Consider the following 16,009-nt stretch of genomic DNA (forward strand, 5'->3'; position numbering starts at 1 on the left):
CCGCACTCCGCACGTCAGCCCCCACGGTCGGATGAGTCTCGTCTGCAGTACTGTAGACGGACTGCACTGACCTGTGAGCCTCTGAATTATGAAGCGCGTAGGTCAGTGGTATCGAGTCTATGGCAGGGTTAATCATTTCATTTTTCGATGAAATCCCGGTGTTTAGCGGTAACGAAATTTCGATAAATTTCGGCGAATTTTGGTCAAAATTTGTTAAATTTTGAATTTAAAAATGAAATATATCAAAAAATACCGAAACTTTTTTCCCGGTAACTAGCGAAAACGAAAAAAACCGAAATTTCGACGAAATTCCACCAAAAAATTAAACCCTCGTCTACGGTCGGGGCGGCCGCGCCGCTGGCCCGGGGGCGCAGGCCGACGGGTGGGTCCGGCGCCGCTTTTTAATTATCGACCCCAGGTGCGCGCTTTTGGAAACCTTTTGATCCACTTCGCGGGCGGGCGGCGGGTTCCTCACGCGAGCCGCGCCGCCCACGAGCCACCGGCCGCTGGGCCACGCCGGGTTCGCCGGGCCGGGGTGTCATGGAGGGGCGGGTGGCGGCCCGCGTGGTCCGCCGGTTTCCGCCTTTTCCGTGGTCCGCCGGTTTCCATTATTAGAAGCGCCACGTCATCAGCGGCTGCTTTTGGGAATTTTAAATCCTGCTTCTGATCTTGATCTCGTTCTCGAGCCCGCAGACCAGGGGCAGGGCTCGAGGAGTAGCGTCGTAGGGTAGGGTACGGGAGGGGAGGGCGCTCCTGCTGGTGGGCTTCGCCGGCTCCCGTTTTCTTCCTCCTCGGCGGCGCGCGAGCCGGTGGGGGTGGGGGCGCCTCCGTTTTTGTGGCGTCAAGTCAAGACCGCGTCGGCGTCTCATCTCCGCGGTCAGGTTTGGTGCCTAGTACGGCACTGTGCTGCTGAGGTGAGGCTGGGGGGCGCAGTTCCGGGGGGAGGGAGATGGAGATGGACATGGACTGGACTGGTCGCTCTGCCGCTGGCTGCCTCTCCGAACTGGGGCGAGGTGTTCGAGGGTAAGGGTCGCGGGCGTTGTGCGGCTGGGAGGCGGCTACCGAGGCGAGGCGACGGAAATAAAGCAGCAGACGGGGAGGGCGCCGATTTAAAGCGCCTTTGTGTGGCTCGCTGCTCGCCTCTGCTCCACTCCTCTCACCCTCCTCCCACCGCGCGTTTGCTCGGCGGGCGCGGGCGCGGGCGTGGGCGTGCCGCCGCCGCTGGCTCTCAGATCCTTATCCGATCCCCTCTGCGGCGACGAGGCCGTCCGGAGCCTGGAGCTGCTGTTTCTGGTCCGGATGGGGTTGGCGGAGCAGCGGGTGGAGGTGCGGGGCGCGGCGAATCGGCGGTGATCCCGGCATGGGGTAGAGTGGAGGGGGTGTGCGTGGCATGGAGCCGTCCCGTGGCGCCGTTGGCGGCGGGCGGCGGTGGGGGGACGCGGCCGCGGAGGCGGAGGCGGAGGCTGAGGGCGACGCGGCCGAGGAAGGGAGGCGGCCGGAGGAGGGGGGAGAGGTGAGCCTGCGGGAGTGGCTGGACCGCCCGGGCCGCGCGGTGGAGGCGGCGGAGTGCGTGCATGTGTTCAGGCAGGTGGCGGAGGCGGTGGCCGTCGCGCACGCGCAGGGGGTGGCCGTGGGCAGCGCGCGCCCGTCGTGCTTCGTCGTGTCGCCGCCCTTCGCGCGCGTCGCCTTCATCGAGTCCGCCTCCGGCTCCGACGCCTCGGGCTCCTGCTCGGGCTCCGACGCCTCCGAGGACGCCGACCCGGACGCCTCGCCTCCGCGGCGACGCGACGGTGCCGCCCGCGGGGAGGAGCACGCCGGGAAGACGTTCCCGCTCAAGAGCGTGCTAGCAATGGAGCTCAATTGGTACACCAGCCCCGAGGAAGCGGATGACAGCGGCGGGAGTGGCTCTAGCTTTGCCTCCGACATCTACAGACTGGGTGTGCTCTTGTTCGAGGTGCGTTTCGCTCGATCACATGAATATGCTTCTGTTTTTGCGGGCACTTCACCCCATAGCTTATGGCCTTATGTTGGTGGCTCGGATCGCAGCTGTTCTGTACGTTTGAAACCATCGAGGAGAAGATGCGGGCGATGGCGAATCTGCGGCATCGGGTGTTGCCGCCGCAGCTGCTGCTCAAATGGCCCAAGGAAGCATCCTTCTGCCAGTTGCTCATGCACCCCGTGCCGGAAACCAGACCGAAGATGAGGTGTGTTGTGTGTCACGTACTAATATTTGAGTAAGAAATGGCTGGAGAAGGCTTGTGTCAGGGGTTGCTTGTTTCACATTCGGTAACCACAAGTATTTTACTAGTATATAGTAGTCGTGCTTCTCCTCAAAGCTGTGAACTGCATTGTTTCCTAGTTACATGTGCTCTGGTGGTACACTTAATAGGTTAGAAAACATGGGTATCATAAACATGAACATGGAGTTTTTCAAAGATCAAGGTTGCCTGGAAAAATTGGCTAAATCAGGCAACAAGAAAGAAAAACTAATATTCATGATGCAGTGGTAGCCACTGGAATTATTCCCAGCAATTTAAAATATTAGAATTTATGAAAAATGCACCACCTATTCTAGATTCGACATTCTTGTTTAAGCCTCAATTTAATATAGAAAGTGCAGCAAACTACCAAAAAGTTATGACACCTGTCGGTACCCTACAACTGGGGTACCCACTCCTACTGTGCCAAGACTCGCGTAGTTATCCGTAACTACGCCCTAAGGAGCTGAGCAGCCGGACTCCTGGGTTCCGACTCCATCTCACCGGACCAACGGTCCCGGACCCGCTTCCCGTTTGGGGACGGGTCCGGTGTCACCACGTGTCCCAGAGGTGGAAATGCTCAGCACCTGTGGCCGCGGACCCGGACCCCCGCAGGCGGGTCCGGGACCTCCACGTGCCATCCGGACTCCCGCAGGCAGGTCCGGGACCTCCACGTGCCATCCCGGACCCCCGTGAGCTCTCGGCTCAGCAAGCTGCTCGGGTGGGGTCCGGAGCCGCCACGTCACGCAGACGCGGGCGCGGGCGCCAGCCTTCCGCTGGAAGCTCCATCACCCACCCGCATTAAGTGCGAGTGGTTGAGGCGGGATCTGCTGCCTCTGGGCACGGGGCAGCTTTTGTCAGTTACCGTCGGTACCCCAGGACTGGGGTACCCCCTCTTGCTGTGACTAGGCAAGAGCCTTTGTAGTCATCCTTGACTACAACCAAACAGCCGGACCCCTGCAGTCCGAAGTCCTGTCCTCCCGACAAAGGTCCGGACCTGTTCCACGGCCGGGGAAGGTCTGGGAACGCCACGTGTCCCAGGAAAAACAGGCGCTCAAGCGCAAGCAACCAGGGCTCCGGACCTCCCAAGGAATCCGGGCCCCCGCGGGGTCCCGGACCCCTCATAGGGTCCTGGATAGCAACCGGACCCCTCTCCAAGGGAAAGTTTGGACGCCCCGCCTCAGGGTGGTCCGGGGCCGACACGTGTATGAGGCCCTTGGTCTCCATATTGAGGCCCTTGGTCTCCATATTGAGGTCCACCTACCTTCGCATTTATTGCGGTAGGTGGACGTCCACTTTGATATAGTGGAAGCCGAGGCGTTTGACTGACCAGGGGGCACTATTGATCGCGTATTACCAAGGCAGTGGAGCCGATGGCGCCGCCCATGCCGCGTCTGCCAGTCTGCCGTAACAGTCGGATACGACGGCTCGGCTTCACCCATTATGACGCTACATAATAGCCTCAGCAGGCCACGCCGCAAGCTACGCTACTCCAACGGGCGCCTCGCTGACGGGACAAGAGAAGACCCCCTGTGTCAGAAGAGCAGCAGTACGCATATCGAAGGAAAGATTCGCTACCACTGTAGCCACATTCACGTTGGGCCCACCTGTCGGGGCATCGACGTCCTATGTATCCGCTCCCCCTTGATCTATAAAAGGAGGGAGCGCCGCTAGAAAACCCCAGGCTGGGCAAGAGCCAAGGCCAGCAGAGGATAGGTTCATTCACACAACCAAGACAATACATCTCCCAGTGGACGTAGGGTATTACGCTCCGGCGGCCCGAACCACTCTAAATCCTGCTGTGTTCATCGTGTTCTTGAGGAAGATTGATCTAAGACTAGCTAACCCCCGAGTACACACCCTCTGGGCTAGGGCGGGTGCCTTCCGCCACCCGGCCGTGGTTTGCAGCACCACGACATTTGGCGCGCCAGGTAGGGGCGCTAGCTGGTCGCATTTCATCATCTTCTTCGTCCCCATGGTTCGCGTGGACGACGTGGAGATGACGGAGGGGGTGGCGTCCTCCACGCCACATGCCTCTCGCGTTCCTGCTCCAGGGGCAACTGTGCTTGTGGAGCAGCCACCGTTGGCGGCGGCGCGCGCCGCCCGCCGGCAAGAGTCAGGGCACCCGTCAAGGGCCCCCTCACAAGCTGCGAGCGGCGGAGCGACAAATCCCAGCTCACAGCATACCTCACTCATGAGAGGAAGCCCGCTCCGGCGGAAAGCCGACTCCGGTCGCACCAAGCCCGCTCCGGCGGACTGCCGACTCCGGTCGCACCAAGCCCGCTCCGGCGGAAAGCCGACTCCGGTCGCACCAAGCCGCTCCGGCGGAAAGCCGACTCCGGTCGCACCAAGCCCGCTCCGGCGGAAAGCCGGCTCTAGTGGCTCTCTCCGGCGGAAAGCCGACTCCGGTCGTACCCCCGACTCTACATCTCTGTAAGTCCTACTCTTAGAGGCCCAGCAGGGAATAAAATCTTTTCCTTTGTAACTATGTAGTACTTCCGTGTGGTCCAGTCCGGTGAGCCTCCCCCGTGGAGGGGTCCGGACCTCTGCGAACCAGGTTCAGGGAAGCGTATTCACCCTCCGGGGAGGTCCGGAGCCGTGTAGCCGCTTAGCCTGGTTCCGTACCCTAAGCCTGCATGCTCTACCTCCCTAGGGTGAGTACCGTAGTACCTAAGACTGGGGGCCCGGAGGTCCGGACAGCTCCGGCCTCATAAACCCGTGTTCTGGCTTACATCGCACATCTCATGTACATCTAGTTATAAAGGAAAAGTTTATTCTCAGTTCGCCTCTAAGGATGTTACATTCCAATTTCGATCTACGCATTCTGTTTGCGCTAACCCCCACGTGGCTTCTTACTCTTGTGCGGTGATTGTGGTCCGAATTGAGTTGGCTAGTTAGTGACTTAGCTCGAGACCCCTCATGGAAGAGAGGGGTTCGGACCCCTGGGAACCTGCAGGTTCAGGGAAGCGCACTCATTCTCCGGGGAGGTCCGGAGCCGTGTAGCCGCTTAGCCTGGTTCCGTACCCTAAGCCTGCACGCACCACCTCCTGTGAATGAGTGCCGTAGTACCTAGGACTGGGAACCTGGAGGTCCGGACTTTCTCTTAACCTAAAGGCCGGCCCCTTGAGCTTCGTTCACTGAACCTAGCTATCCATCTCAAAGGATTACAGCCAACAGGATTTGGGACCCGTGGGCACGCTACTAAGCATCTACCTTGAGTCATGTGCAGGTCCAAACGTGATGATGCAGCAGGTGACCCAAGGGATGGACGATGCAGGGCAAGACCCTTGCGGCGCGCACCGCTGGGTGCCAGAAGCAGCCAAGTTGCTCACAGTAGTGGCCCCACCTGCGGGTTCGTTGCCTCTCCCGAGGCGGGCCCGGGGGCCACTGTCGGTACCCTACAACTGGGGTACCCACTCCTACTGTGCCAAGACTCGCGTAGTTATCCGTAACTACGCCCTAAGGAGCTGAGCAGCCGGACTCCTGGGTTCCGACTCCATCTCACCGGACCAACGGTCCCGGACCCGCTTCCCGTTTGGGGACGGGTCCGGTGTCACCACGTGTCCCAGAGGTGGAAATGCTCAGCACCTGTGGCCGCGGACCCGGACCCCCGCAGGCGGGTCCGGGACCTCCACGTGCCATCCGGACTCCCGCAGGCAGGTCCGGGACCTCCACGTGCCATCCCGGACCCCCGTGAGCTCTCGGCTCAGCAAGCTGCTCGGGTGGGGTCCGGAGCCGCCACGTCACGCAGACGCGGGCGCGGGCGCCAGCCTTCCGCTGGAAGCTCCATCACCCACCCGCATTAAGTGCGAGTGGTTGAGGCGGGATCTGCTGCCTCTGGGCACGGGGCAGCTTTTGTCAGTTACCGTCGGTACCCCAGGACTGGGGTACCCCCTCTTGCTGTGACTAGGCAAGAGCCTTTGTAGTCATCCTTGACTACAACCAAACAGCCGGACCCCTGCAGTCCGAAGTCCTGTCCTCCCGACAAAGGTCCGGACCTGTTCCACGGCCGGGGAAGGTCTGGGAACGCCACGTGTCCCAGGAAAAACAGGCGCTCAAGCGCAAGCAACCAGGGCTCCGGACCTCCCAAGGAATCCGGGCCCCCGCGGGGTCCCGGACCCCTCATAGGGTCCTGGATAGCAACCGGACCCCTCTCCAAGGGAAAGTTTGGACGCCCCGCCTCAGGGTGGTCCGGGGCCGACACGTGTATGAGGCCCTTGGTCTCCATATTGAGGCCCTTGGTCTCCATATTGAGGTCCACCTACCTTCGCATTTATTGCGGTAGGTGGACGTCCACTTTGATATAGTGGAAGCCGAGGCGTTTGACTGACCAGGGGGCACTATTGATCGCGTATTACCAAGGCAGTGGAGCCGATGGCGCCGCCCATGCCGCGTCTGCCAGTCTGCCGTAACAGTCGGATACGACGGCTCGGCTTCACCCATTATGACGCTACATAATAGCCTCAGCAGGCCACGCCGCAAGCTACGCTACTCCAACGGGCGCCTCGCTGACGGGACAAGAGAAGACCCCCTGTGTCAGAAGAGCAGCAGTACGCATATCGAAGGAAAGATTCGCTACCACTGTAGCCACATTCACGTTGGGCCCACCTGTCGGGGCATCGACGTCCTATGTATCCGCTCCCCCTTGATCTATAAAAGGAGGGAGCGCCGCTAGAAAACCCCAGGCTGGGCAAGAGCCAAGGCCAGCAGAGGATAGGTTCATTCACACAACCAAGACAATACATCTCCCAGTGGACGTAGGGTATTACGCTCCGGCGGCCCGAACCACTCTAAATCCTGCTGTGTTCATCGTGTTCTTGAGGAAGATTGATCTAAGACTAGCTAACCCCCGAGTACACACCCTCTGGGCTAGGGCGGGTGCCTTCCGCCACCCGGCCGTGGTTTGCAGCACCACGACAACACCTAACCATTAGACCATGCACTTGCACTCTTGCAGGAGAATCCTGCCAATTTTCTAAAAGTCAGACATATGGTTATCCCATACTATTTTCGATTTGATAGTATTTGTGGTTTATGCTTCAATTAGAAAATGTGGCTGTATTGCAACTGATGAAGGTGCCAGCACACTTCCTTGCATTTTAGGAGTTCCTCAGTGGACCTTTTAGGTATGGCAATAAAGACTTCTGTTTGGACAATAGACCATTGCTGGATTTAAGTTCAGGTTAACATTTTTTTTTCTTTATTGCCTTCTCACTAGTGCACTGTGCTAGATGGTTATATGTCTGCCCTTGACATGATTGTTTTTAGAAATTTGATAATTAAAGATATGTATCTGCATATTTACTTTGTGGTATTTAGTCAACTAGTACCTCATTGACCTTTTTCCTCCTTTTATTTGACAGTGAGGTGCTGCAGAGTGAGTTTCTTAATCAGTCTCGGAATAGCCTAGAAGAGCGTGAAGCGGCACTTAGGTTACGTGAAGAGATAGAAGAACAAGAATTACTGCTGGATTTTCTTCAACAGTTGCAGAAAAGAAAGAAAGACATAGCAGACAATTTGCAGGACACTGTTGCCTTTCTTTCTTCTGACATCAATGAGGTCCTCCACCAGCAATCTGCATTAGGGGGGCAATGCGTGAACTTCTCATCTGATTTGGATAAAGAGGTGTGCTCTGGAACTGTTGAAGATCAGAGTGACTGTGGATCCAGGAAGCGTTTCAGACCTGAGCTGCAAGGTGTTGACATGGAGGAACAAAATCATAGTGTGGAAGAATGTTCCAGAACAGTGCCATCCTCTGAGTTAATCCAGGAAAGTGTTTTGTCAAAAAGCTCCAGGTTGATGAAGAACTTCAAAAAACTTGAAACAGCCTACTTTTTAACAAGGTCCAAGTTGGTGAAGCAAGTTGGTAACCAAATAAGTAGCTGTCATCAAGTTGCTAAGAGGGCTACTGGTTCAGCTGTTGGGACTGAGGGAAGTTCAATAGATAATTTTCCTTTGGAAAGGCAATATGGTAGAAGGCAAAGAGGTTGGGTGAACTCTTTTCTTGAGGGATTGTGCAAATACTTGTCATTCAGTAAGTTGAAAGTACAGGCAGAACTGAAACAGTGTGATTTGCTGAACTCGTCGAACTTAGTATGCTCCTACCGGGATAAAGAGTTTTTTGCAACCGCTGGTGTGAATAAGAAGATAAAAGTGTTTGAGTATAATATGATTGTAAATGAACAGCGTGACATTCACTATCCTGTGGTAGAGATGTCCAATAGATCAAAATTAAGTTGTATTTGCTGGAACAGTTATATGAAGAGCCATATAGCATCTAGTGATTTTGAGGGTATAGTGCAGGTAAGCTCCTTTGTGGCATGTCTTTATTTTGAAGAAAAATGTATTTCACGTGATTACCATAAATGCCCCTGTATTTTCAGGTTTGGGATGTTACTAGGAGTCAAGTTTTTGTTGACATGAGGGAGCATGAGAGACGAGTGTGGTCGGTGGACTTCTCAATTGTGGACCCAACAAAATTGGTCAGTGGGAGTGATGATGGATCTGTAAAGCTGTGGGATATGAATCAGGCAATTTTATTCTTGCACCTACTGTATGTCAGCTTTTGAACTAACGATAACATGGTTATCGAACCTGTATATGTGAATGCGGAATTATTTCTTTCCACTGTTATAACACATTTCCATGATCTTTGCAGGCTGGGAGTATTGGCACTATTAGAACAAGGGCAAATGTGTGCTCTGTGCAATTTCAACCTGATACTGCTCGCTCCATTGCCATCGGCTCGGCAGATCACAAAATTTACTGCTATGATCTCCGTAACATACGAGCTCCTTATTGCACAATGGTTGGGCACACAAAAACAGTAAGCTATGTTAAGTATCTAGATGCATCAACAATAGTATCTGCATCTACTGACAACTCATTGAAGCTCTGGGACTTGTCGATGAGTCCAGGAAGGATAATTGACAATCCAATTCAAACATTTACAGGGCATACAAATACAAAGGTTAGAAGACACCTGCACATAATTGTTCTCTCTATAATATTGCTCTAAATGTGATTAGTAGTGATTGGTTACATCTTTTGAAAGTTGTATTTGCTATAAATTTCTAATATATATGGAGTATTATCTGTGCAGTACTATATATTACTATTATATGATGCCTTATTGTACAACTTTATTTGATTGCCCCACGATGTTATAAACTACAGCCACCACATTAGTGATTCAGATGTTCTTTTTTGTTTCTCTTGTAAAATGAGAGAATTTCTAAGACTTCTCCTTTCTATGGATCACTGTTCGAAGGAGGTACTTTAGATCCCACTGCACAAGTTGTTTTTAGATATTTAGATTGCTGAACAATCTTAAATTGTTTCCTGCTTTATGTGTTTGGTGCAGATTTAATTTCCAGCTTATCCCTGTAGCAATTAGCATAGTGGTTTGTGGCTTGATCAGTCCATTGTTTTCAGGAAATAGTTTAGCATATCAGTTGAGATCATGATTAATTCGTTCCCATGTAAACGGAGGTTAACCTTCATTAATTCCAACATGCCCGCTATATACCGAGTTGCTGAAAGAAAACAGAATTTTTATTTAGTGACTGATTTACTTATTTGTTAAAACTTTGATCCAGAATTTTGTTGGCCTTTCCATATCTGATGGTTACATTGCTACTGGCTCCGAAACAAATGAGGTATGCATTCTATAGCTAAGCTTCCACAAATTTGTCTGGACATCTGATTGGTAGTTACAACGGACGATGTAGTTTTATCAACCTTTATGCGAAGTCACAGAGTATTCATTGCATTCGTTGCAAGGAAGCTGATGTTTATTATTGATGAATATAGTGTAGTTCATATTGCTAATGAGGTATTCTACATTTGCTATGCCATGCAGTGAGGCAGGAGCAGCTTACATACTAATTACTTGCATGTCGATTTTATAAGTCAGAGCAACATATGTAACTGAACTTTTCAAGTTATCGCTACCCAGTGCATTGAATAAGAGAACCTCTCATGGAGGCAGAGAAAACCTCTGAACCCTTGCCCCACCCTTATATAGGGGCGCCGTTACCCGAGTGAGTGCGGGCCGGGACCCTCCTTTGTCACTCACTATAAGAAGGAAATGAAATTACGTAGATGTTATGCAATTGCAATCAGATTTTCTGTTGTAGCTGAGGGATCATTGCATAGTTACCAGGTTTTAAGCAGCATTTGCTGTGTGAATGGAGAAGTATCGTGCAGGAACTTGTGTCTTTAATTAGATGGGTATATGTCTACATTGCCTATTCATATCCTTGTGGCTTGTGAGGAATCGTATCAACTATTCAACTGAAATGCTTAACTTACCCCCCATTTTACTTTACCACAGGTTTTTGTCTACCACAAAGAATTTCCCATGCCAGTGTTGGCATATAAGTTCACCGTGGCGGACCCGATATCAGGCCAGGAGATTGACGATCCGGCACAGTTCATTTCATGCGTCTGTTGGAGGGGGCAGTCCACAACTCTTCTTTCTGCTAACTCCAGCGGCAACATCAAGATCTTGGAAATGGACTGACTCTGTACGACTGGATTGCGCATCTGCCCAGTCTCGGGTAGAAAGGACTGACTTCTTACCGAGGGTGTGATTCTTTGGTTGTCTTCGAAGTTTCTGCACTTGGATTCAGAGATGCCAACGAGTTGCCAAAGCGGTAACCTGATCCAAGTTGCGGAGTTGGGGAGGTAGGAGTAGCTGTAACAGATTTAGCATGGATTGATAGGATTATAGATTAGCGTGGTAGCAGAAGTAGGAAACGAAATTGTGGTGTCGGGTGGCCCCACAAGGAAAGGCTTTTTGTACATCATTGGTTCGAGGTATACTTGTACAGGGAATCATCCCAAGTTTTTACCTAGCAGCATCGGCATCAGGCTTTTGCTCTTGCGATAGTAGTGCTTGAAATGCAGGGGTACAAAATTGTTTACATCTGTTGAGGTGATCATCATTTTGGCAAATTAGTTCTGTTTCCCCCCCCTGTATTTTTATATTGTAATATTCATTACAGTTGCTTAGGTTTTCCCCCCTATATTTTTATATTGTAATATTCATTACAGTTGCTTAGGTACCACCGACCAAGTATGATTAGCCCGTTCGTTAGGTACCGCCGACCAAGTATGATTAGCCCGTTCGATAGGGTTTCTGCGCGTTGGTTTCTTCGTTCGTCCGCACTCGAGACAGTCGGACGTGGGGAGCTGTGCGAAAGAAGAGAAGAATCTTGAGTGATTGACGAGGCTTTTGTTTAGTTGCCTACAAATTTTTTAAAATTTTACAAAATTTTCTATCATATTGAATTTTTGAATGCATGTATGAAATATTAAATATAGTTAAATAAAATAATTAATTATATAATTTGTTTGTAATTTGCGAGATGAATTTTTTAAGTCTAGTTAATTCATGATCAAATAATAATTATTAAATACAAATAAAAATACTAATTTTACCCCTAAAATTTAGGCAACTACTAAACAATAAACAAGAGCACGCTGTCGGCTCGCTGCGCTCCTACCCACTGTGCCCTGAAAAACACCTCCACTGGTGACGAAAACATTGGACAGACAAGTTGCCAAATGCCAACCGGCTCCAGCCTCCAGCTGTCAGTGGGCACGGAGCCGCGGAGGAGACGGGTCACGGAGGACCCCCGGACCCCAGCACCTCCCGCGCAGGCGCGCACGGCGACGGGGCCCTAGCGCCATGATTGCGAAGGCTCCGTTCAGTTCGCCGATGAAATTATAGTATATTTCATTATTACTTGATAAATAATGTCTAATTATAAATTAATTAGATTTAAAAGATTCATCTCATACTAATTAATTAAATTATGTAATTAATTATTTTTTTAACTGTATTTAATATTTTATGTATATGTCTGAAAATTTGATGTGACGAATAATATAGAAAAAATTTTGGAAAATGAACGGGGCCGAAGTCGCTGGCTTGCAGTTGCAGAGATCGCGCAGAGGAGACGCAGCGCCGCATGCGGGGCCGGGGGCCGGGGGCCGGGGGGCTCCGCTGTCGACCAACCTGGCGCATGCTGCTAGTAACCGCCAAGGCGCCAACTGCCCACCTCGTCCCGGCAGATTTGCTACTCATGTCCCCCGAATCCTGATACCGTTAGCAGTGAAGATGTGACCAAAACTGTGCGTCTTTTGCGCTTCCTGAATCCTGATTTGGTTGTACAGCAAGTGATATCGGCTCCATAAAACAGATCATATGGTTTCAGTTGGTGGTGTTCGGAGGGAGCTTTGGATGCCGCCGTCTCGTCGTTGTTGGGAGCAGCGCGCATCTATCAACGTCAGCAACACCGGGCGCGCTCGTGACGACGGCGTAATCCTACGGCGGGGCGATGGTGATCTGTAACACATACGTTCTTTTTTATATGACACTGTTGATTTTTTCTTCAAATTTAACTAACATTATTTAATTAATTAGTTAGTTAAATGAATTGAAATGAGTACTTTTATATATATTATCAAGAGTCTTTTGAATCTAACTTGAAGATTTGACTATTTGTATAAATATTTGTAGAAAAGATAAATAATCAAACGAAGAAAAAAAATAAATGATGTCGTATATTTAAGAATGGAGGGAGTACGTTGGTATGGAGTGTACTGTACGTGAGGGCTTGAATTGTCCCCGCGGACCACGCAGCAGCAGCTGTCTCAGGCAGGCTCTAAGCGGCGGCATTTGGTACGCCAGGCCAGACAGCGCGGTCCCTGCACGAACGAACTCAACATGTGACCACCATGTCCCGTGGTGGACGTGGACGAGCAGCGCACGGTGATGAACTCGCTGAACGGGGCCGGGCCGGAACCCACGAGGGCCTTCTCCGTGTGGCCCGCAGAGAGGCAGAAGCGGCCAACGAAAAAGTTGGGCTTTTCACGCTGACAGTAGAGAGAGTTGCTGGATTCCGCTGGCAGCAGAGCTGCAGAGGCATGTTGTGTGTGTGATTGTACAAAGATACAAGTAGGGAAGGGGGGTGTTCGGGTTTCACACGGCCTTTATTTTTCTTTTGAATACTTTTTTTTGGAAGGAGCCTTTATTTTATTTTATTTTATTATGAAAGGAGCCTTTATACTTATTTATTACTTACAGTTACAGTCCCGCGCGCCCTTCCGAACGAAGTAGGAGGAGGAGAGTCAGGCAGGCGGTCAGCACTTGGAGCGGTCCTGCGGCGCGAACGTGAAGCCGCCGGCCACGTAGCGGCAAGAATTTTTTTATTTTTAACTTTTTTAATAATATTTTAAGTTTAACCCGGTTGTCATTTTATTCCTGCGCCATAGTCCGTTTGGTCGCGCCATTCCTACTGGCGCGACAATTAGCCTCTGTCGCGCCAGTTCGGGTGGCGCGACAGAACCGCCACGTTGGCGGGGCGACCTGTCCCGGCGCCACGTGGGCGCTGATGTGGTCAGCGTTGTCGCGCCACATGCGTTGGTGCGACAAGGCTTGCCACGCCATGCGGGCTGGCGCGACAACGCCAATGACATGGGCCCGCGCCAGCCCCTTCTCCCTCACCCCCTTTCTTCCCTCCCTCCTCCCGACCGTTGCCGGACGCAGAGTCGCCGGCGCCGCCCGCCGCCCGCCAGATCCCCTCCAAATCCGGCGTTTTGGAGGGGGGAAGTGGGGGGAATTGTTCCCCAACCATCCCTTAAGGTATTGCCCTGATTTTTTCATCGTTTAACCATGCGCATTAGTAGATATGAGTGTTTCATGGTGATTAGGATTTGGATTTTGAGTTAAGGAGAAGTCTTGTAGTTCATAGCGTACTCATAATTAGCGGTTTGGATGACACGCAGATGATATTCTGCTCGTGATTTGGACGTGAAGTAGCACGTGCATGCACCGATTAATATCTATTTTAGGATTGAGTAGAGGGAGAAATAATATTTTTGTGATGCCAATATAAACGACATGTTCATCAAAACTACTTGTTATGCAACTACTAGTTCTTCGTTGTGTTTGCACACTGCACCACATTTAATCATGTGCATGCTCCTACAACTTGTAGTACGAACTAAGAAGCTTGAAAATTTTGTGGTGCTTGCATAGATTTTGTGGTACTTGCATAGATTTGTGGTGCTTAAATAGAGATCATTGTTACTCTACAATCATTGTGGCAATAATATTTATTGATCATCTATATTTATTGTTTTAATTACCATGATCATTTTAAATACTTTTTCGGTTCATTTTTCTGTTGGTTCTAACTGATCAAGTTTTGATTTGTCACTGCAAGATGGTGCACCCCAGGTTCCCCCTACTGGAGACGTTCTACGACTCCAACAACAGAGCACACGTCCTAATTGACCGTGGCGAGGTTAGTATTTGTTTTACCAAGTACTTCAATTTATATATTTTTTTCCTGCCCTCTAACGACTCATTTGCTATGATATCAGGCGCTGCAGCCCCTCCGCTGTAGGATCAAGAACACCGACTAGAGGAGGGTGAATAGGCGGTTTAAAAACTAAAACCAATAACACTAGAGAAATTTAATTAGTAACAAAGAAAAGCCATATGTTATGCTACTACTATCTCTAGATGGGTTTGCAATCTAGGGTGACAAGATACAAATCAAGCTCTAGTAAAGTAAATTTCTCAAAGTAAAACAACAATTAAAGTGAGCAAGAGAAGTAACCAAGCTTGACACAAGAGTTTATCCCGTGGTGTTGATGACTTGCCGGTCACCCCTAATCCACGTTGAGGTGGATTCCAAGAATCAACCGCTCCTCTATCAAGAATCTCTTGATCTTGAGCTGGCTTGAATAAAGAAACCGCTCCACACCTCGATTCCACTAGAGTTGCTCTTCACCACTCCGGTGAGGTGAGCACAAAACCTCTCACAACCGAAATCGGGGCTCATCAACAATCTCCTTGGAGGTGCTCCACGAAATCCTCTTCTCCAAGCCGTCTAGGGAGCGGCAACTCCCAAGAGTAACAAGTTGATGACGCTTGCTTGATGTTTCCCTAATGCCACAAAGCTCAAACTCTTGCTGCAATGCACTAGGAAGCTCTCACACTCTCAAAAATGCAATCTCTAACTGTGTGTGAGAGAGGGATGTCTTAGCTCTAATGTGTCAAGAATGCTGTCCAAATGGCCAAGAGACACACCCAATGGCCGGGCATTGGGTATATATAGACACCCCTCAAAAAACTAGCCGTTACACTCTTTTCTGCGAAGTCGCGGACCGTCCGCGTTTCAAAAACCGGACTGTCCGCCGTTATAAACCAGTGAGTCAGAGTGCAATAAATGCATGTCAGAACTAGCCGTTAAGCCCTGGCGGACCGTCCGCGCCCCAGTGGCGGACCGTCCGCAGTTAAGAGTTCCACACCACCAGAGACTAACATCGTCTCTGGAACAACTTTGAGATTAGCCTGCGGACCGTCCGCTCCTCAGCAGCGGACCGTCCGCAGTTTAACTTTTGAGCCCAAATCAGAGAAACATCCTCTCTGGTACAAACCTGAGATTAGCCGGCGGACCGTCCGCGCCCCATGGGCGGACTGTCCGCCGTTCAACTTTTAAGCTCACACCAGACAGACACCCTTTCTGGTACACATTTGAAAAACAGTGGCGGACCGTCCGCCCACCTGGGCCGGACCGTCCGCCCACCTGGGCCGGACCGTCCGCGAGCCCACTAGAGACTCTGCAAGCTCTCTGGAACGGGCGCGGACTGTCCGCCCCTCTGGAGCGGACTGTCCGCCGTTACTCAGTCAGCTCTCAAACTTAGTCTTTTTCAAATCTTTTCAAAACGCC

The 16,009-nt window shown here is 51.2% G+C and overlaps 1 protein-coding gene across 2 annotated transcripts; it reads left to right on the forward strand.

Moving 5' to 3' along the window:
• Nucleotides 1–968: 968 nt before the first annotated feature.
• LOC120672404 (protein SPA1-RELATED 4-like) lies at nucleotides 969–11,320 on the forward strand. 2 transcript variants are annotated; one of them, XR_005674122.1, is made up of 7 exons: nucleotides 969–1,954; nucleotides 2,047–2,204; nucleotides 7,622–8,561; nucleotides 8,642–8,811; nucleotides 8,917–9,228; nucleotides 9,857–9,916; nucleotides 10,594–11,320. XR_005674122.1 is itself a non-coding variant. In XM_039952786.1 (7 exons), the coding sequence occupies exons 1-7, from the start codon at nucleotides 1,391–1,393 to the stop codon at nucleotides 10,780–10,782; spliced, it is 2,370 nt and encodes a 789-aa protein (XP_039808720.1). In that variant the 5' UTR covers nucleotides 979–1,390; the 3' UTR covers nucleotides 10,783–11,320. The 2 variants fall into 2 exon arrangements, 1 of the variants encoding a protein (XP_039808720.1); XM_039952786.1 differs by having other exon boundaries at nucleotides 979–1,954; nucleotides 8,642–8,788.
• Nucleotides 11,321–16,009: the final 4,689 nt, after the last annotated feature.

The sequence above is a fragment of the Panicum virgatum genome, chromosome 5N (assembly GCF_016808335.1).
Source record: "Panicum virgatum strain AP13 chromosome 5N, P.virgatum_v5, whole genome shotgun sequence".
In the NCBI taxonomy this organism is placed as follows: domain Eukaryota; kingdom Viridiplantae; phylum Streptophyta; class Magnoliopsida; order Poales; family Poaceae; genus Panicum; species Panicum virgatum.